The sequence below is a fragment of the Dendrobium catenatum genome, unplaced genomic scaffold, assembly GCF_001605985.2.
Source record: "Dendrobium catenatum unplaced genomic scaffold, ASM160598v2 fragScaff_scaffold_1417, whole genome shotgun sequence".
NCBI classification, from domain to species: Eukaryota; Viridiplantae; Streptophyta; class Magnoliopsida; order Asparagales; family Orchidaceae; genus Dendrobium; species Dendrobium catenatum.
The window spans coordinates 638,589-660,753 of record NW_021319879.1 but is presented as its reverse complement, the minus strand read 5'-3'; the positions used below and the strand labels follow the sequence as shown (position 1 = coordinate 660,753).

General features: G+C 38.0%; 1 protein-coding gene across 3 annotated transcripts in view; it reads right to left on the bottom strand.

Moving 5' to 3' along the window:
- LOC110111593 (DNA mismatch repair protein MSH1, mitochondrial) overlaps nt 1–22,165 on the bottom strand; it is a 145,440-nt gene that overhangs the window by 64,430 nt on the left and 58,845 nt on the right. For all 3 annotated transcript variants that reach the window (XM_020843524.2, XM_020843528.2, XM_020843530.2), the window contains 4 exons: nt 19,909–20,014; nt 19,737–19,812; nt 9,122–9,180; nt 463–530 (listed from right to left, as the gene is read on the bottom strand). In XM_020843524.2, coding sequence (XP_020699183.1) covers nt 463–530; nt 9,122–9,180; nt 19,737–19,812; nt 19,909–20,014 — 309 coding nt within the window. The remainder of the gene's footprint in view (nt 1–462; nt 531–9,121; nt 9,181–19,736; nt 19,813–19,908; nt 20,015–22,165) is intronic.

The following is a 22,165-nucleotide window of genomic DNA, read 5'->3' as shown; positions in this document are numbered from 1 at the left end:
GAGTAAGATACAAGTCCATCAATATCGTTCATAAGAAAATAAATAGAAAACAAAAGACAATGATTCTAAAATCCTAGATAATAATGAAAATAGCATCTAAGTTCTAGGAGAACACATTCATGAACTAATTCATAAGCGAAAGCATCATAAAACAAAGAAATTTGACAGCAATTAGGATGATAAATTGAAATTCCAAACAAGTTCTGGATGGCCACCATCAAGCATTATATAAATTATTTGATTGCACATAAAGGAAACATTATCATCAGCCGTAAGAATATGCTGTTTCGTTGAAAATCAGCAAAATAACTTATGAAACTATAACTATGTAAAGCTGATTAAAGGCCACTTAATAATGTTTAGTGGTTTTATAAATAATATAATATGGTAAAATTTTCATACGAAAGCAAAGGGCAAACAAGATGATCATCATTCTTTGAAAATAAGCATAAATAGTACAACCTTTGCAGCCGAGAGACAAGTAAATTCAGGAATTGAGCATGTTAAACAACGCATACGCCTGCATGCCTCTGTAAAACCACCCAGTAAATTAACATTGGCATAACAACCCAACAAACATAATTGAAACAAGTTATTATAAGTGCAAAAATATTGCAAAAGGATTCAACAAATTTGGAAAAAAGGCAAACCGAGAAATCAGCAAGTATCAGAGGAACGAAGCATTCACCAAAAACTGCCTGAAATTTGGTCCAGTCAGTGTGGTTGCCAACTTTACACAGTTTACTCAAGGCTAGTAAGAGGGTACGGAGATAGAAATGGTGAACTGAATAAAGTGACAAAGGTTTAAGCTTTCCAAAAAGTTACAAGTACAGTTTTACTAAGTGAATCTTTCTTATAGAAGGCATTGAAGCTAAAGTGAACATATAAAACAAAATACACCAGTCAATGCTACGACCGTAAACTTGTTTAGGTTCAAGTAGTGTCAACTCCGATTCATTCAAGGAGGAGGGATTGGACTTGAACTTAGGTTCACGTTTTACCCATGCGGCATTCTCATGCAAGAGTTTAGGAGTATAACGCACTTGTCAGAGCACATGCAGGTGATTTAAATATAATTTTAAGTTATGTGTGTGAATGATAATGCATTTGCATAATATGTTTACACACTTTCAAAGAAATAAATTTAAACTTCATTTAATCTTTTTTAGTCAGTGGAGCATCCTCAGACGTCTCGCTTATGTATTTATTGTGCTCGTCGGGGCCCATGCGAATATGTGTATTTCCAGTGCACTTTTGCATAATGCATTTGTGTGGTGACTTAAAGCTTTTGTACAACGTATAATATATTTGCACGTTAGTATAATAATGCATTTGTATGTCGAATCATGTGCATTTACATAATGCATTTTGCACATTGCACAGTGCGTGACGCAATGGATGTTTATGACATATATGCATGTTCACATACACATTCACGTGTGCATTTGCATAATTGTATCCTTGCATATGCATTTAAATGTTTGCATATGTACTTGAGTATTTGTATATACATTTGCGCATTACTTAACGTGCTTGCATAAAATTTTATATGTTGTGTGGTACATGCATGATGTGTTTGCATGTTGTATATAGTACAAGCACAATACGTTTGTATGTTATTTGGTGTATGCATGATATATTTGCATGTAATTGACATGCATGCATGAGTCATTTGTATGTTGCATAGTATACCCGAGCAATGCATTTTCACTTGCATGAATTACACGCTTGCATAAATCTCGATGCACTTGCACAATTCTATTACACGCTTGAATGAACATTGGTGCATTTGCATTATCAACAGTATCTGTATATGCTACTTAGTGCGCTCATATAGTGCACTTGTATGTCGCAAGTACAATTGCACTATATGATTATGAGACATGTGGGAGATATCTCTTTTGATGATTAGACATGTCTCGCACACATCACTGAGAGTCATGCAACCCGTGACATGCAACAGTGTACAAGCATTTATGGGGTGTACGACCAATTCACAAGAATAAGAGTCCCTTTGCTTTTTATAGTTGGCGTGTACGCTACCTATGGCACTTGCACGCTTGTGACTTGTGATATGATTGATGGTATTATTTCCTTAACGATGATTTAATTATGATAATTATCGTGGATATGCGAGAGGAATCCTACATGGCAGCCATTAATATAAATGTGCCGTCCTAGGAGCATAAATAATTTTATATTTTTAGATTAATTATCACCCACAAACTTTCATATTTTACCCCTTAACATGTCTTTCACATGCATATCTTCCCTTGTTATTTTGCATTTGAATTTTGGCTCAACGGTCCCGCATGGGAATCAATATTAATAGGTTATAAATATGTAGTTATTCAATTCACTTCAGCTTTACACATTTTAGATCAAAGAGTGTGTTGCAAAGGGACTTGGCTATGCATAAGTAAACCAGGAGCTAAGAATGAAATTTGATTTGTGCTTGTTGGCGAGCAATCATTTCCCCTACAAGTTCATTGTATGCTTGATTTTTAATTCTTTTTTTGTTTTTAATTTTCAGTGTTTGCAACTTAGGGGTTCATGAATTATTTTATTTTTTGTTGGCTTAAGGGTTAGATCATCAAAAACCCAATGTTTTTTTTTTTAATTTTAGGTGTAAATTTTAGCAATACTCCGACATCGTCCCAGTGTACGAGGTTGCATCGTGGAGCTAAGCCTTCCCACCATGCCAAGAAAAGTGTGCATGGTCGATGTCAGATGACACCATGGCTGAAATCTCCAATCCTTGCCTATCAAGAAAGGAAGTCACAGGTCTTCATATACCTGTTTATAAAGCATTGTGTTTCTTCGTTGCCAAGAATGACAGTCACACGTACTTTGTTTCATATACTCAACAGTATTCCCCTACTTCCCAAGAAAAAGTGTCACAGATACTTAGTCTCATGCAAGTCAATGTTTCCTCGCCTGCCAAGAAAGTTAGTCACGGGTACTTAGTTTCATGTAAGAAAGTGTTTCCCCACTACCAAGAAAGGCAATCACAGGTACCTAATCTCATGCAAGGTAGTGTTTTCCCGCCTAACAAGAAAAACAGTTATAGGTACTTAGTCTCATGCAAGTTAGTGTTTCTCAGCCTGCTAAGAAAGGCAGTCACAGGTACTTAGTTTTACATGCACAACAATTCATAAAATAAAACTAGCATCAGGTTCGAATTATACCTCAGCGTGCGCAGTAGTGAGGGCAAGGAAGGCGAGACAATGAGGCAACACATAGCACAAGTTTTCTTCTTTCTTTCTTACCTTTCACTTTTTTTTTTTGCTTTCTTGTAAACAAAGTGAAATGAGAGGGGAAAAAAGTTCTCTTTTTAGAGAGAGAGTGGTGGAGAGAGAAATGTAGGGAAAGAGAGGAGTTTAGGGAGAGGGGTATGATGATGGTTAGTGAGTTCTCTCTCTAGGTATAGAGAGAAAATTAGAGTTTTTGATGGAGGAAGTGTAGGAGGTGTAGGGAAGAGATTTTGTGCAGAGAATATCAGAATTTAACAAATAGGGAGAGAGAGAGAGAGAGAGAGAGAGAGAGAGAGAGAGAGAGATTAGTGTTAGAGTTTTTGTAGTTTTGACGAAGAAGATGAAGTTGGAGGAAGAGGAGAAGAAGAGAGGAAGAAAGAAGATCAGGAAGAAAGGGGAAGAAGAAGAAAGGGAAAAGGAAGAGTGGTGGCCGGCTGGCTGAAGGGTGGAGGCGGGAGTAGCTGGCGACGACGGCAGCTAACTGAGGAGGCTGGTGGTTGGGTTGGCATAAACGAATCGAGAGGGAGAGGGGGCTTTGGTTCCTTTCGTGTGTGAGGCCAAGCGTGGAGGAGGGAGGAGGGGGTCGCGTGAGCGTTAGGGAGAGGAGCGTGCGTCAGTCTCAGCTGGATTGGAGAGTGGAATGAGGTAGTGAGGGTACAAGTGTATTTATGTGAGGGGAATAAGGGTTAGGTTTAATTAGATTTCAATTTTTTTGTTAAATTAAATTTAAATGTAAAAATTAACATTACTTTAAAATTAATGATAAATACTTATCGTGGCTCGATCCGCTCGTCAAATCATCGTCATTCACGCATGTTACGTTGATTCCGCACACGCGAAATTTTAACCCCAACCAATATAATTGTCGATCTTAGATGTTTCAACAGCCCGAAATGCCCTCGCACTATCCATTTCATGAACGGATGCTATTTCGCTGATTTAGATTTTTGGTCAACATGCGTCAGTGAGTTTCATGCAATGTCGTGCCCTTTCACTTTTAAACTTACCGTGCGCAATCGACTCAAACCCCTAGTATTGAGGTCAACAGGATTCTTATGTCACTTATGAGAAAATGGTACATTTATGTTTTGCCGCTTTATAAACATCATAATAAAATTCTTTAATAATGACTTCTTTGAATGATGAATGACCAAATTTTGAGAATAAAAAAAGAATGAAAAAGACACAAGTGAAGAAGCAATATCTTGTTTTATTGAATTTAAGAGTTTATGAACGAGGTGATAATATAGAGGGTTTTATAGAACTTTCATGATCATTAGATTCCTCAATAAGGCGGATGTCATCTCATTAGCAAGTCTAATTATTCCTGTTTCTGAATGATGCAACACAAAAGATAAAACATAACACTACACTTAGAATCTTTAATTGGCGTTTGACAAGATAATAAGTTATTAAATAATTTAGGTGTATAAAAATTAGTTTGGATGAGATGAGATATTGGTCTTGACTTTTTATATATGTGCAACATTATGGCCTTTAAAATACAATTGTTTAACTGTATCTCATATTTCCTTTGATAAATCTAAGAATATGCACGTGTCACTTCATAAATATAGAGTCTCATAGCTAGGATATAACCAAAAAATTTACAAATGAGACCCTTTGGTTATATTGTTGTGGGCTCCGAAAATTCGGCCCCGGCCTCCGCTCGCACATTTGATTGTGCTTTTTATCTTGCGAGGGAGTTTTAACGGAATAAGTTCCGGGGTAAATTTTGGAAGAAAGATGGGCTTGTAGATAAGACACTCCCCAGAGATTTTGCCCTCATTTGTGAGAACTTTATGATCTGAGTTCTGGTTTCCTATAGGCGCAAGCCCCTATAGTTAATTACCCCTCCCAATCACGAGATAGAACTTTCGATTAAGGCTAATCGTCGATCAGATACGTAGAATCCTTACTAGCAGGAGATTGTTTGAGAATGGATCTTAGTGATATTTTCGACTAGGCATTTGGCTCTATGTGAGCTAAAGTAAATTTCAATTTATCCATCCCAGCAAACTGTTGCGGAGGGTGGATGGATTTTGCTTTAATTAAATGGATGGATTATTTCAATTTTAAATATTTGGATTTTAGGATTTGTGAAATTTGGATTTTGAATGGACTTTTGAGAGGTATTTGAAAATATTTGTGAACCTCTCCGGTTGAAATAGACATTCAACACGGCCATCATCGGGGTGTTCAGGGTAATTTCTCTTTTATTGATTGAATCTTATCGACTCTATCGAATTATCGATAGATGATCATATTTCATATGTTTTATGCCCATATTAGTGAATTTGTATTGTTATAGACCTTTGAAGGCTCAATCTGAATGTATCAAAACAAATATACTGGTCACCATTACCGTATACTTGTTTGATTGTTCGAACCCTGTCAACTTCTATTGACCCGTATAGAAGGATCGGGTTCGAACTTGAATTCACTTATTAATCCGCGCAGCATCCCTAGACGTCACGTGTGTACCAATAACATGCTCGCCGGGGCCCGTGCGGGTGTTTGGGGGCATTTTATAATTAAACCCTATCGACTCCTTTTTACCTGTTTAGGAGGATCGAGTTCAAATTCAATAACCCGCGCAGCATCCCTAGACTAAACGTGTACCAATAACATGCTCGCCGGGTCCCATGCTGGTTCTTAATTGCTTTTACCCCTTTTGGTGTACCTATGTGTATACAAGCTACGGTGCACGTGCGGGGGTACTTTGAAAGTATTTGTAGACGCCTTCTGTCCGCTTACATAGAAGTTGCGGATCCGGTGGTGCGGCATTGTAGTTCGTAGATGCCTTCTGTCTGCTTGTACGAATGTTGCAGATCCGGTGGCGTGGCGTAGCAGCTTCTGAATTGAGTGGTTCGTTGCTACGTACAGGTAGACTGTCGTGCATCATTTGTTGCTTTCAGCAGGCGAATTGATATGCACTAACGAATCTCCTGCTTTAAATACATGAACACTTGAATTTACTGTAGTTCTTCCATATCTGTTAGTAGATAGTATATTATGTGTATGACGAGTTTCCTACAGTGACTTGTAGGAGCTTGTACTTGTTGTTGTCCTTTGATATTTTGCTTGTGGTTGATACACTGAGAATGCAACCGGTCTTCCCCAAAATCTCATAGATATTTACATTTGATTTGTGATGGATCATCCATTGTTCGCCTATGGATAACACATGGTACATGTAACGGGTCTTCCACAACCTTGGAGGCATTTGCAATTCATTGCCCAGCTGGTTGTTGATCAATCATCTTTTGCTTACAAGGGATCCGTGTACTTGTCTTCCCCTAGGTGGTTATGATCTCCATCATCTATCATTTGTTGTCGTTTATGTGTATGTTGCTAAGTGTATCTTAGATCTATAATTAAGCTATTGTTGACTGTATGAATACCCCTAGTATTCATTGCATATTCTTCAGATCATTGTGTTCATAGTGTATTAGTCTTCTTTGCTTGTAGAAGTTTGATGTACTTGCTTGTGCTTCAATACTTCACTTGAATGTATTTGGGCATGTCTCATCATTATTACATATCAAGTCCCTCTATGAAGAAGAGAAAATCATATCTGCTTATGTAATATTCATCGGTATTCCTTCAATTTGGTCTCTATTTGCAAGAAGCTTATCGCGCTTATTGCGCATATGATTCTTCTTCTTGAAGGAGATGGATATATCCACTGGCTTGATTGATCCGTAAGTGAGTTGTTCACTTAGCATTTACTTATTCATTATTTGATGACTCGAATTTATTTTATGATCGGTTTGGGCATGATTTAGTTCATTTAATGCTCAGTGCAAGCTCTATCCAAGTCTTATGTATCTTTGTTCGGTTCAAGTTCTTTGCACTAAGTTCTTTGTCATTTGAGTTCAAATTTGAGTTGATGTTATTGTCCAAACATTGTTCAAAGTCCTTGTATTTTCGATCCAAATTTCAGCAGCCTTCCGGCGTCTCCTCCGTTTAGGGGAAAAACCAAGAGGCTGCCTACCTGCCACGTCAACAAAGACGTGCACAGTTGGTGTATGTGAGACATCGCGGTGGTATTTTTTTGTTTTTCATCCACCACACCAACAATGGCGTGCATGGGGTTTTAAAAGTATTTAAAAAAAAAACAATTTTTTTCCCGCTCGGGGGTACTTATGAGTGACCACGCCTCGTCGTAGGTGTCGCACCGGGATCCCATCACGCCATGCGCAACAAAGGAGTGCATGGGCGATTTTTCGGTCCGCCACGAACATTGAAATAAGGCTTTGAGGTGATTGCCCGCCTCGTTGTAGGCGTCGCACCGGGGTCCCATCCCACCACGCACAACAAAGGCGTGCATGGGCGGTTTTCCGATCCACCGCTAACTTCGGGAGCAAGAATCTAATTTAGGAATTATAAGTGATTTCAATTAATCATAATTAATCACTATTAGTAATTAAATATAACTAAGTGAAATTAATTATAATTAAGTTAATTAGATTCATGCAAAGTTTGTACAGGATCTATGGTAAATTCTGTTTGATTATCCCATGCCTCACGGAGGAATAAATCTCTCGTTTCCCTCATTCGACTCAGCAGATCCACGGGATTTGGCCGAAGAAGCGAATGTAAGGGAGAAAATTACCTTCACAGCGAGCTCTGGTTGCTACTTCTGATCGGAATGGACCGATCCGATAGGAGGGAAAGTCGGAGTTGGAGCGAAGCCGAGCGTGAGGTAGGTCGGATTCTCTTCCCTTTCCCTCTCTCTCTTTCTCTAGATCGGGACGACCGATTGGTCGGGCAAGGGGCAGATGGAGTGAGGTTGACAGGATGAGGCTTCGGTGGAGTTCTGATAGGAGATCGGCAGTGACTTCGGTACAGGGAAGGAGGTTGGAGGTCGAGGAGCTTGCGTGGGCTGAGTGGTCGTAGGCGATTGAGTACGTGGAGCTCGGCAGTGGGAGAGGCGAAAGTGGGAGGAACAGAGGTATCCGGAGAGCTTCGGTTGTGGCTTGGAGTCGAGAGCAGAGGATTCACGTCTGTGGGAGGGCAGAGAGAGAAGTAGCGAAGGTTTGGGAGCTTCTGCGATCGAGTGGGGAAATCGTCCCGAAGGCTTCCTTTCCATTGGTATTTAACGACCTCAAAGGGCAACGATCGAGGCCTTATCGAAGGATTTGCGGGAACAGACGCGAACGGTGCCGCATATACAGTGATTTTGACGGGATTTCGGCAGGATTTTCACAAAAATCATGGATCCGACGGGTAAGGTATGTATGCGATGCTTTTTTTTTTTTTTTTTGTTTTTACATGAAGGTCAACAATTGTAGTTATTGTCCTTGGAGAACTTGACACTTTGGTTATATTGTAGTTATTGTCCTTGGAGATGGAAGCAACATTGTGTTCACAAGAGCAGAAAAAGAAAAAAACTTAGAAGGATTATGTCTCAAAAAAGAGAAAAATTTATTAAAAACTTTTCTATAGTTTTGATACTATGAAAAGAATTGCGGAATTGTGGTGTAAGATTCACTTAAACGCGTACAGAATTTATACAATCCTAGGAAAGCTTCTAATAGAGAACATACAAAATCAGGAAATAGAAATAACTACTAAATAATTAAAATAGCTCCTTAAATTGGTGAGGTAGCAATAAAAACCTCATAGATCTATAAGGTTGCAGTAGAGAGGACAGAAGTTCAAAAAGAAAAGGGTTGAAGTCCAACAGTGAGATCAGTGGCGTTGATCTAAGAGCATTCTCAGAATAAATTTTGCATTCAGGTAAATTATCACATATTTATCCACGATAAACATACAAGATGTATGCAATAGGTAAAATTATTATTTCAAATCTAAGATTAAATTAGTACTTCAATCTTAAAAATATATCAAAAAAAGCTCACCTTGAATTGCAGATGCAATTTCATAAGTTGGAGGATTAAGAAGTAGATCTTTGATATACCTGAAATATGTAGAGTGCAAACAATTAGGTTTTTGAAATTTTCAAGCATATGAGATAATCTTTAATGGAGATAAAGCTTATAATCTACATAAATCATACGCACTTTCTGGTAATTTTTAAGAATTCTGAGCAACAAATAAAAATAAAACGTGTAGGTAAAGTGCCTCAAGTAAATATTAAAAATTAAATAACAGAAGGCAAGACAAAAGATAATATTTCAATATTAATGTATGTTTTAAGATGAAAACCGTAGGATGCAAGTAAAATTAAAATAATGTACTTTTTCAGGTTACTTCTACCGTAAAATTAAACTAGAGCTATCATTTGAATTGAGAGAGCGCAACTGTAATCTCAATCAAAATAAATCCAATATTATCAGAGCAAAGCCATCCAAGCCCAGTAACAAGGATTAAATTCGAGATATAGAAGTTGGGTTAGGGTTTAAGGTTTATCTAAACCAGCCAGTGTAAGCCAGGATAAGCCTTAATAGCAAATATTCACATATTAGCATCACATGTTCGGGTACCCTAAATACTCAACACATCTCCTACTAGCATTAATAACAGAAAATGATGGGACTTTAACAAATCCAACTGCAGGCTCGTTCAAACTTCAAAGCTTATCAGATGTCTGATATTAGCTAATTAGTACAAGAAATGTGTTTGTAATACTATCACTATATCATTTACCATAAACGAAACCTTTACTTAGTTACATTAAATAAGAGATTCATTTATCTCCATGAAAATACCTAGGACCACAGTATCGTGACATCATCATCATTAGACATATTCTAAGTATATGGGGACAGCTTTCTAAGTCCTCATCTTTTATTTGTTTAAACTAAATGTTCATGAAGTGTTAAACCTCCACAAATCATTCTGAACTTTTAACCATGTTGCCATATATCTATGATAGGAAACCCTTGTAGATCTCAAGCAATCTTACAAGAAATCTGAATTTCACCGAGACTTCACCACAAACCTTCAATCAATCACAGGAAAGACAGCAAATAGATGGTAGAAATTAATGAGAACAGGAAGAAAATAACAATATATAATTGATCCTCTATTCGAGAGGAGGATCTTTCTCTTCCAACTCTCTAAATGTCACTAGAGCCTAAGAACACCAAAGAAAACACAAAATTTCAGCAAACAATCAAGATAACCCTAACCCTAATTCCAACCTCCTACATAAAGCACACAAAATAACTCCTCAAAAAAGACTAAATAGCCCTCCTAATTCAAATTTTGCATCCTAATCTCTCTCTCTCTCTGATGAGGACATCGATCCAAGGTTCAAACAGGTGTATTGCCGGAAGCATCACAGATCGACGGCCACGATTCAGAGCTTATATTTTTAGTTATTATGCATTTTATTTTATGTATTCCTTTTGTACCCTTATGTTGAGTTGAGTCGAGTCATGTTGGGGCCCTGAGGGCAATTTAGTCTTTATTTCTTCATGTTACTTGAGACCTATATATATGGGCCTTTTCTCTTGTAATAGGAAATGAATATTTGAATGAAAATCTAGTTTGTGCTTCTTTTCTTCTTCTTGCATGAGAGCGTGAAGAGAAAGAGAGAGAGAGCTCAAGGAGAGCAAAGCGCAAGGCCCACCAGTTGTTGGAAGAGTCCGCAACTCGTGGTTAATTTAGTTATCTTCTTGTTCCTACTCTTTACCATCATCTTCTCCACCTCCACCACCACGGAATTCCACCCCTAGTCCCTTATTGCCGCCGACCTTGGAAGCTTGCCGCCGGCCTTGGAAGCTTGCCGCCGGCCATCACCCAAGTCACGGCCGGCCACTTCACCGGTCATCCCTCATCACCCACCCGACCCCCTCCCAATCAAATTCTAAATTTGAAATTCGAAATTTTCAAATTTTCAATTCTTTCCAAATTTGGAATCCCCATTTAGGAAAGTTTTGATGACCAATTTCAATTTCAATTTAGTCTATTTCGGAGGCATGATAGAATGCTCCACATCATCATCCTAATTTAGAAACCCCTTCCCCTTAATTTCCCTCTCCTCCTCCAAGCATGCCGCCGGCCCCCTCATGGAGATTTCCCATTAAATGCTAGTTTAATGCCTTGGCCGTTTATCAACATTCTACGGTCACCTTGCTTCGACATAGGATTTGAAGACGAAACCACCGTAGAATAGTACTTGGAAAGAGTCGTACCAATCCTTGCGAGCATCTACGACCGGAAATTTGCAAAGCACACTTGGAGTCTTGAAAGTCCAGCATTCACGCCCTCCACGTCATCGTCGACCTCTCCGTGGCTCAAGACCCTTGGCATCACAACCTTCCTCGTGGCATCGTATGGTGTGCTGAAATTCTTCTCTCGCAAAGCCTAGTATAGTTGAGTGAGTATTTCCCCAAGGTGAACTTCTCGTTATTAAATGGAGGATTGTTGTAATAGCTTTTAGTGTTGCTACTATTTTTGATTGTCTGAAAGTTTTGGCTAATCTACATACTTCTTCGCCTAAGCTAGTTGATAACTACGAAATTTTAATGATTTTCTTGCTATCGCCATAAGTTATTAGTTGTAATTTCTTTGCCAACTCAATTTTAATTTCTTACAAAGCTCCTTGCATTTGGTATCACATCTCTCTCTCTCTCTCTCTCTCTCTCTCTCTCTCTCTCTCTCTCTCTTTAAGAATTGGGCCCCACATGAGGGAGGCGCAAGCCTGCTATGAACAAGAGGTCGGCCCAAGTGTTGGGCCGACTGGACTGATCCCTCCTGGACCTGTCTATTAATACCTCGCTCCCAAAGAATCATCTCATCCTCAAGGTGAAAAGATGGAAATTGATGTTGTGTCCTCTCGTACAACTCCCATGTAGCGTCATAATTAGAAAGGTCCCTCCATTTAATCAACACTTCTTTGATCCCTCCTCCCTGGTATACCCCCTGTAGCTCTAGTGGTTCTAAAACTACTTCCAACTCCTCAGTCAGTGTGGCCAGCAACTCTAAACATGTTGTGTGATCCCCAATAGCTCTTCTCAGCTGAGATACATAGAATTTTATATGTATGGTAACAGTGGGGGGTAATCTCAAGCAATAAGCTACTGCTCCAATCTTCTCTGATATCTCATAAAGGCCAAAATATCGTGGAGTCATTTTCTCGTTCCTTCTATTAGCTATTGTCCTCTGCCTACCTATAAGGGTGAAACTTCAAGAATACCTTATCCCCAACTTCAAAATGGATGTTACTCCTATGCTTATCCACCCATTTCTTCATAATCTGTTGCACTCTCACTAGATGAATTTTCAATTTTTCCAACACCCTATCCCTCTCCTCCAAGTACTCTTCTATTGAAAAAACTGGAGTGCTATTCTTCCCAAAATGCACCAAGTAAGGTGAGTCTCGTCCGTACAACACCTTGAATAAGATCATCTAGGAAGCAGAATGATATGAAGTGTTGTACAAGTACTCAGCCCATGCTAGCCACTTGGCCCACAACTAAGGTGTCTTTGACACAAAACATCATAAGTAGGTCTCCAAGCTCTTATTAACCACTTCCGTCTAGGGTTGGTAAGTTGTACTCCCTCCAGAAATGGCTGAGGAACACCTTGTCCCATAAACAATAGACTCTGGAACCCATGCAGTAAGACTACCTCTCTTATGAAAGTTGTTGCCACTGTCACTGTCGTGTAGGAATGTCGTAGGAGGACGAAGTGAGCATACTTGCTCAGCCTATCCACTATCACCGGAATTATTATAAACCCCTCAGATCAGGGTAGCCCATCAATAAAATCCATAGAGGCCCCCTCCCACACCCGATCAGGCAGAGCAAGGGGTTGAAGTAGTCTTTCAAGAGCCATTGTCGTACACTTATTCCTCTAAAATATCCCATAACTGGCTACCAACTCCTACACATCTTTGTGCGTCCCTTTCCAATACAACTCCATGGTCAGTCTCATGTAGGTCTTCTGCACCCCCGAGTGACCCCCAACCACAGTTCTCCCATGGAACTACTGTTGTAGTTGTGGAATATGTACTGATGTCCTCGACATCACAAATCACCTTTGGCACAACAGCCTCTCCCCTTCTAGAGAATAGCCATAATGGCTATTCCTATCCTCTAATAAATTTTCCCTCATCCTCCCCAGCTCCTCATCCCATGCACTTTCCTCCTTAATGTCTTCCCAATCTAACATCAGCGGTATCTATACCACCATCTCCTGGAACTCCCCATACATCTGGACAAGGCATATGCCGCCCTGTTCTCTGGATATCCCTGGCATATACTGAATTTCAAAGTCATATCCCAATAACTTTGACAATCACCTCTAGTGCTCCTCTATCACCATTCTCTATTCCAACAGGTACTTTAGGCTCCGCTGGTCCGTCCTAACAATGAAATGTCAACCCAACAAGTAAGGTTGTCACTTTTGGATGACTAGTACAATGGTCATCAACACCCTCTCATAGACTGACTTCAACTTACCTCTAGTTTTTAACACCTGGCGGAAGTAAGCAATAAGTTGGTGGCTCTACATGCGTACTGCTCCCAATCCATACCTTGATGCGTCCATCTCCACTATAAAAACCTGACTAAAATCTGGTAGGGCCAAGATCGACATGGTGGTCATGCAATTCTCCCACAAGAAGTTATCCTTCTTCAATTGTTCTGTCAGTGGCCAGGCGATTGTTTTGTAGCCCCTTACAAACCTCCTGTAATATCTTATCAACCCTAGAAATCCCCTTAGCTCGCTCAGATTCTTTACCAGTAGCAGTCTAAGCATTGCCTTAATCATAGCCTGATTTGCGGGTTACACCCTCCTAAGAAACTACAAGTCCCAAGTACTCCAAACTAACCTGTGCAAAATAACATTTCTTCAACTTTGCCCTCAGTTGCTGCTCCTGCAACACCTCTAGGACCATCCTCAAGTGCTCACATTGTTCCTCATCTGACCCATTATACAACAAGATATCATCAAAGAAAACCAACACAAATCTCCTGAAATAGGGTCTGAAAATCTTGTTCATTAGGAACTAGAGGTAACTGGGGCATTAGTGAGGTCAAAAGGTATCACCAGGAACTCATAACGTCCCTCATGTATTATAAAAGCAGTCTTCGACATGTCCTCCTTTTTCATGCGAATTTGATGGTACCCGAACTTTAGATCAATCTTGATGAAGATAACTGCCCCACTCAACTCATCCAATAGCTCATCTATCACAGAGATAAGAAACTTATCTGATACAGCTTCCTTATTCAAAGCTCTATAGTCAATACAAAACCTCCAACTCGAGTCTTTTTTCTTAACCAGTTAGACTGGACTAGAAAAAAAGCTCACACTAGGCCAGATAATCTCTGCCTGCAACATCTCTTTGATCAATTTCTTAATTTTATTCTTCTAAAATTGAGGGTAATGGTATGGCCTAACACTGATGGATGACACCACCTCCCTCAGGCTGATGGCACGCTCATGCTCCATTGGGGGCGGTAATCCTTAAGGTGGCTGAAAGACCTCTTTAAATTGTTGTATTAACAGATGTATTGAAGGAGGAATGTCTCCACCCTCCTCCAGTCTAATTCCCCTCTACTCTATGTAGCTCCAACAAGAATCATCCCCCCACCTCATGTATACTCTCCACCATGATTTTAAGGGACAACATGGCTTTGAATAGCCCCACATCTCTCCTGATCACTACTCTCCTCCCCTCCACTACCAACTCCATGGTCAATGCCCCCCAGTTAACCTTGGTATTCCCCAAGGTCCGCAGCCACTTCATCCCTACGATAACATCAATGTTTCCTAACTCAAATGGGAGAAAATCCTCCCTCACCTTAATTCCCTTTATGGTCAACACTACTCCCCTACAGATGCCCTTTCCCGTCTCCACCTTCCTCGAGCCCATCATCACTCCATAGCTCGTTGTATCCACCAAAGTCACCACCAATTGGTCCACGACCTAGTTGGAAATGAAATTGTGGGTAGCCCAACTGTTGATCAACACTACCACCTCTCGGTCTGCTATTTTCCCCTTCACCATCATGGTATGGCTTAGAGTAAATCCTACCACTGAGTTCAGAAAGACCTCTGCCACATCCAGATGCAGCTTGTCTTCCTCCTCTACCCGGTTTCACACCCACCTCCTTAGCTTCCTCGTCATCACAGACTGTGAGAACCTGAAGAGTTCAGTCTTTGCACCTATGCCCTGGAGTATAATTCTCATCATATTGGAAGAATAATCCATTTGACCTCTTCTCTTACACCTCCGTCTCAGCTAGCTTATTTAAATTTCCCCCACTTCCTTCTCCTACAGGCTTCTCCCTTGGAATCTCACGAATGTTGCTAGGTGTAGGCCCCTTGATAAATTTTTGTATGAAGATTAGTTTTGCAGATAATTAAGGTACATGGAGCATATTTTGTAGAGTGAGGGAGATAAGAGTGTCTCCTTGGCATACTATTGTGGTAAGAAAACTATTAGCAGTAGTGATTTCATTATCACATGGGCAAGGAGTATAGTTGATGAAGTGGATAATGGAGTGTCATGTGATCTGTGATGTCTGAGTCAATAATCCATAAACCTTTCAAATGATTTCTAGAGGCACTTAATCCAATGGATATAGGAAACTCACCAGAATGTGCAAGAGGAGATTCATGTGATTTTTCAAGGGATACTAAGAGTTCTTTTAGCTTATCATTATGGGGTGGACTAACTTGTTATAGAGTTAGCTTGTGATGTGCCTTTTTGTCCACTCTTTTGATTCTACTCCTTACACAGGAGGGGGGTTTATTTATCTTCCAGCATGTCTCCTTTATGTGTCTTGATTTCTTGTAATAGCTGCACCAAAGGGAGTCTTTGTCTTTAGGCTTTGAGGAGTCCTTACCTCTTTCTTTCCATGGCTCCTCTTTGGTTGCCACTATTATTGAACCTTCAACAACCTTTGCTTCCAGCATTATTGTCACAACCCAACCCGACCAGCACAGGTCTTGTCGTGTTGAATTGTGACAGAAAAATCACAATATCTATTTTTGAAATTATTTCAGATTTTTTACTAATAATATTCATTAACATAAACTACAGACTACATAGCTCCTAAATCATTCAAATATTAAAAATAAACTCATCTATCATATTTCTTTCATTTAATCAAAACAAATATCTACAATACAGTACATGGCTACAGGCAAGAGTTATATAATTGAAAATTTAACTAGTCATGATTGTACTAAAATCAAACTAGCAAAAATATATGTGAACTCAGATAGTATACTGAACTACTGGTTCACAATCTTCTTCTCCTTCCCAGATCCTGAAAATCGTAGTGAACTACAACAGTTCAGCAAGCCGCACCAACCAATCTAAATTTTTAAATATTATTTTATCAAATATTTTGTTAAATATTTAAAAGCAATTAAATGCGGATTAAATAAATCACTATATTAAGAGAAGTAATAAATACATAAAAATTATTCCCTGATTAAAATAACAATATTGAACAATTAAATTAATTGAAATTCATATCACATGGCAGTTCATATCACATTTTCCAGACCAAGATAAAACCTCAAAGGACTATGGCCCCTTAAGACTCCCTTTTTGTGTATGCTTATACACCATAACATATCAAATATCCCTATCTCAGACAGAATCTAAAAAGATTCTAGCCCCATATAACTCCAAGCAATTCCCTGTCACAAACAAAATCTTCAGAGATTCTGGCCCCTTATGACTCCCAACAATTATAATTTAATCACATATGCACATATATCATCACATTATGGTAATTAAAGAGCAATTAAGCATGTATAAATTTTCACAGTTTTGTATAACGATAGACAACAGAAAATCCTACTAGGCAAAAATACACATTTTTAGTAAATTACTAAATTATAAGAGATTATTTAAAACGACATTTTAAGACTTATATTATACTATAATACTATTTTTCAACATCTATATAATTTTTTATTTAATAAAAATCTCACAAATTTCAAAGCACCGTTGTAAAATTTTCAAAAAAAATTCAAAATGTGCATAATTGTAATCTCTATCACATATAAAAAGTTATGCGGAGAAAGTTAAACTTATGCAAAGTTATTAGCATTTTTCGCTAATGGATATAAAATTTTAATTGAAAAACTCACTAAAAATTGTGCATTTTTTAAAATTAAGATAGACATAAAGTGACTTACTTTGAGACGAACAAGTTTACCGACTGGGCTGACGGACGAAAACCGCTCGAAGTCACCCAAAATCAAATTTTGAATTTCTGTAACCTCACTTTCTACCTTAATTTCCTTAATACGTTTTCTCAATTTGGGGAAAAAATGAAAAAACAAAGCTCTATCATAATATATGATATTGGATTAGGATTTTATAATAAAAATATTAATTTTTCCTAATTATTTAATATTGAAATATTAATCTTATCTAAATTCCTTTATATCTTTAAATTCAAAAATTATAAAAAAATATTCATAAATTAACTCATTTTATTAAGAAAATTTTAATGAAATCAGTTTGCAAAACGGACACCTGACGGTCTCAAAAATCCCACATGTACCGAAAGGTGCCAATTTCTTAAAAAACTTTCAACAATGTCCAAAAATAATGAAAAAATTATGGTAATTAAAGCACAACACTATAAATGTTCTGATAAGACGATTTGTAATTTGGAGCTATAATGAAACCTAAAATAATTATTGATTGCACTAAGTCAACAAAAAAATCTTAAAAATTTTAAGATTTTCACAATTACCTCTTATCGGTTTTCCTCAGCACGAATGAGAGAAATTGTCTCATTTAATGAAGGTGTCTCTTGGCCAAGGATCCAGACACACATATGATCGAACTCTGTATTTAATCCTGCAAGAAAGTCATATACTCTATCTTTTTCAATAAACGTTTTTAGGACGACAGCATCTTCTGGGAACTTAATCGCTATGCAACTATAGTGATCAAGTTCTTGCCACAAGCTTTGAAGGAGAGTGGCATATTCTGTCATAGTCTTGCTTCCTTATTTTATGCTTCCCACTTCACCTTAATTTTAAAGATTTGAGCAGCATCCTAAACTTTTGAGAAGGTTTGCCTGGAGCCATCTCATATGTCCCTTGCAATAGATAAAAAAGTAAAAGTAACACTAATTTTTTGAGTCATGAAATTCAACAACTATGACATAATCATGGAGTCCGCTTCATCCATACCAAAAAATTAGGATCTCCTTCTTTGGGTCCTCCAAGGAGGTGATGTATATTTCCTTTCCCTTTTAAGTAGGTCTTCATTAATTGAGACCACTTCAAGTAATTTTTCCAATTTAGGTAATAAGAAGGTTGCATATTTTGGAGATTCTTCTTTGGAGCATAGAGCCTTCCATAGAGCTTTCGAAGGAAATTAGCTTTAGGCATTTTTGGTGGCAAAGGATAATGATGAATGTTAAATTAATCAAGCCAACAAAGAGCAGGATAGCAACGAAGGTTGTGTTGGTTAAAAAGTAGTAACAACAAGATAAGATCGGCAATGAAGGCCGCTTGCTCCTCTCCGCTTCCTTCTCTTTAGTCTCTGAACGACAACGACAATGACAATGAAAGCTAGTGGTGGAACTCACATATTATCTCTCTTTAGGCTCTGACACCATGTTAAATTTAGAGAACTTAAGAGGGAAAAGGCTTTATTTTATTGCTCAAACTTGTCCCTATTTATAGATCTATACAAGATATCTTAATAAAGAAACAAATAATTATATAATCATACATAATTGCTCTAATATAATCCTTCCTATATCAACCACCTAAATATGGAAGGAGATCAGCGCAATCCAGGTAAGCCTCCCACGGATCTTCATCCTAGCCGTGGTATCAAAATGCCAAGGGACGGCTGAGATTTAACAATTTATATAATATTTTTTTAGTTCATTCCAACACTTGTCTACATGACATCTTGTATCAAATAATTTATGGAATATGAAAGAATTCTTTTCCTCCCTTCTATTCTGTGCAGGTATGAAAAACCAAAGCTTTCAAAACATACTTCAAGTATAGACCAATGAAAATTATGTCATCCTCTAGCTGTGCTGAGCTATATTTCTGGCACAGAACAAGGAAGCCAAGACTGAATATCTACACCCGCGTCAAAAGGTTGTGCAAGTAAAAAAGCTCTAATATAAAGGATACCAAGCATATCATGAATCCATAGCATTCATAAGTTATATATTAATGATTCAAATAGCCGGTCAACATATGGAGTACAGGTCAAAGATCATCAAAGCAGGAGTGCTTAGGCAAATTTCAAATACAATATGAGCATCAACATTTCTATAGATAACACGGATGATATCTACTTCATTGTGTTTGATAATAAAGTTGTTATAATAAATAGGAACAGCCAATGCTAAAAAAATGTCAAACATAAATTATGCAAATTTCCAACCAAGGGTCGTGTAGAATCGATGTTCAAACAATACAAAAAAAAAGGCAAGAAAAATGAATTTTTTTTCCTCCACACTTCAAGTTGTTGCAAAATGGATGCGGGAGAGGAAATTTTCTTTTATTTCAATGCAAAGCATGATATCAACCAACAATGCAATCTAAACTTACAAAGATGGGAGACCGAAACTGTTTGAAGGGAGCAAAACTTTCAACAAGCTGGGTATCCCCTCAGTTTGAATAACTCCTATTAAGCAGGCAAATAGTTAAGTGTAAACATTAGGAAAATTTACAAAATGAATTGCTAACAAAGAAAAACCAAAGAATGAAAAACAGGCCTGACCAACTTGGGTAGCTGTTCCAAGATACAAGGGTTTTGGCCTCTTCTCAGAACGAAATGTGACATTCCGAAATGAAGCATCTTCATCAAGACCATATATTTCTCTTACCTAATGTTTAAAAGGTTCAGTAATATAAGCCTATATTTCAATGATGGTTTAATTACGACAGCTTTCTAAGCGGCAAAAAGCATAAAAATTCAGCCAACTGGTAATTGGACTACGTATGATTAATAACTCTATGGAAAGTGAAGCAAGTCCAAAGCTAAAAGCATAGTTGCCTCAGTAGCAGGTGTTGTTTGTGATTATGGATCAGGTTGATAAGACTTCCATCCTTCACCATTCTAAAGAAAAGACTTCGATCAAATATTTTGGGCTTGACAGCTAAAATTGGCCAAACACAATGATTGAATCCAAGGAAATCACTTCGTTGCATGCAACGTCTCAATTAACTTAACATTTCTGCTCAGCCCTACTATGGGAAAACTAGTACTCTTAATCATATCCAATCAAAGTACTTTATCCTATCGCATTGAAGAGGTCGCCAGTTTTTTTTAGTGCGTCAACGATCATAGAAGAATTATAAAATCTAAAGAAGCAGAGCCTGGGTAGAAGAGCAGTAGCTATCTGAAGCCTATTCATGAGTCTAAAGAATTCAAGATTGATTCTAAAGTGAAGAACGCAAGTCATTGAAACGCAATTGATACATCAACGTGCAAATAGCTTATGTTAAAGTGCTTATAAATAAGAAAAAAAATCAAGGATGTGAACATACGGGTAAATGAGACTAAATATATGAATGTTCTTTGTTATCTATGCCTCACGACGGTTTAATAAAATCAAATTATATATATATATATATATATATATATATATATATATATATATATCTTTCGCTCACACCTACCCTCTCTCTACCTCCAACCGTAGTGTACGTATTTTTGGGGAAATGAATATGGATATATATATATATATATATAGTTCATTCACCCATATCCCCTCACTCCTTGCATCCCAGGCACCAACCTAAATATTCAAACGCATTGCACCCCAAAGCTCAAATCAATTTTTAGTGATCCAGAACCCCCCAGAACATGCTAGAAAACAAAAACTAAAAGAGACCAAATAACCCCATTTTGGCGCAATGGATTTCAATTGATAAAAAAAATTTAAAAAAAAATAAATAAATAAGTTAAGCGATCTGTGTTGGGTTTGTTTGCAACCCTAAGAAAAAAAAAACTTTGTATTCTTTTTTCTTTTCAAGGATATAAAGAAATTTTTGGGATTTTTAAAAACACTACTTCAAAAACCTAATTGAACTAAACCTTCCAAATCATTTTGATCTTCCAACATGATCATTCAACTGCTTTCATTATTGGTGTGATGAGGACATCAGGACATATAAAGTTTATCAAAGGCGTGGCCGTAGATCTACGGCCTCGACTGCACCGCTCTACTTTTGATTTTCATATTTATATTGATGTATTAGTTTTATTTATGAATTTTTATTATGCTTTTCCATATTTGCCCTTACTTAAAGGTTTAGGTATGTGTAAGCCCTAGGGGCATAGTAGTACTTTATATTTTCTCATTGTATGGGTTATTTAAAGCCTCCCTCTTCTTCTTTGAGGGTTAATGGATGATAATAAAAAAAATTTCCTACAACTCTTTGTTTTGAGAGCTTGAGAGCGTGAGAGCTTTGGAGAGAACCCCTTGGAGAGGGAACCGAATCACCCACCAACCTTGGAAGCGTCTGGGTTTGTGGCTTTTATTTTCTTTCTTCCTTTTCATTTGTTTCTCCCTTCCCCTTCCTCCTAGCCGCCGGCCTAGGACCCTAACTCCCCTAGCCTCTGGTTCTCCCTAGCCAAACCCCCACCTTGACGCCAGCCAACTCCACCCCACCAACCCACCTCCCCTCCACATCCAACCGGCCTACCCTCTCCTACCACCAAGCCATCCAACCCACAAACCCTAACCCTAATCCTAGTTTATCCGCCGGCCATCCCATCTCCCTCTCGCCTCCAAAATTCAAATCCCTCCATTATTTCTTTCCTTTTCCATACAAATCATTTTGGGAAAGCTTTCAATCCAATCAACCAATCATTATTTGAAATTCGAATTGTTTCCTAAAATAAAGTTCTATTTTAGAAAACTTTTCCAATTAAATCCAAATCAAATTTGAATTGGATTGGAATTAATTTTTCGCTCCTTCATTGGAATCATGGTTTAAAATTGCACAATATGAGGCTCGCCTTGAGGCCC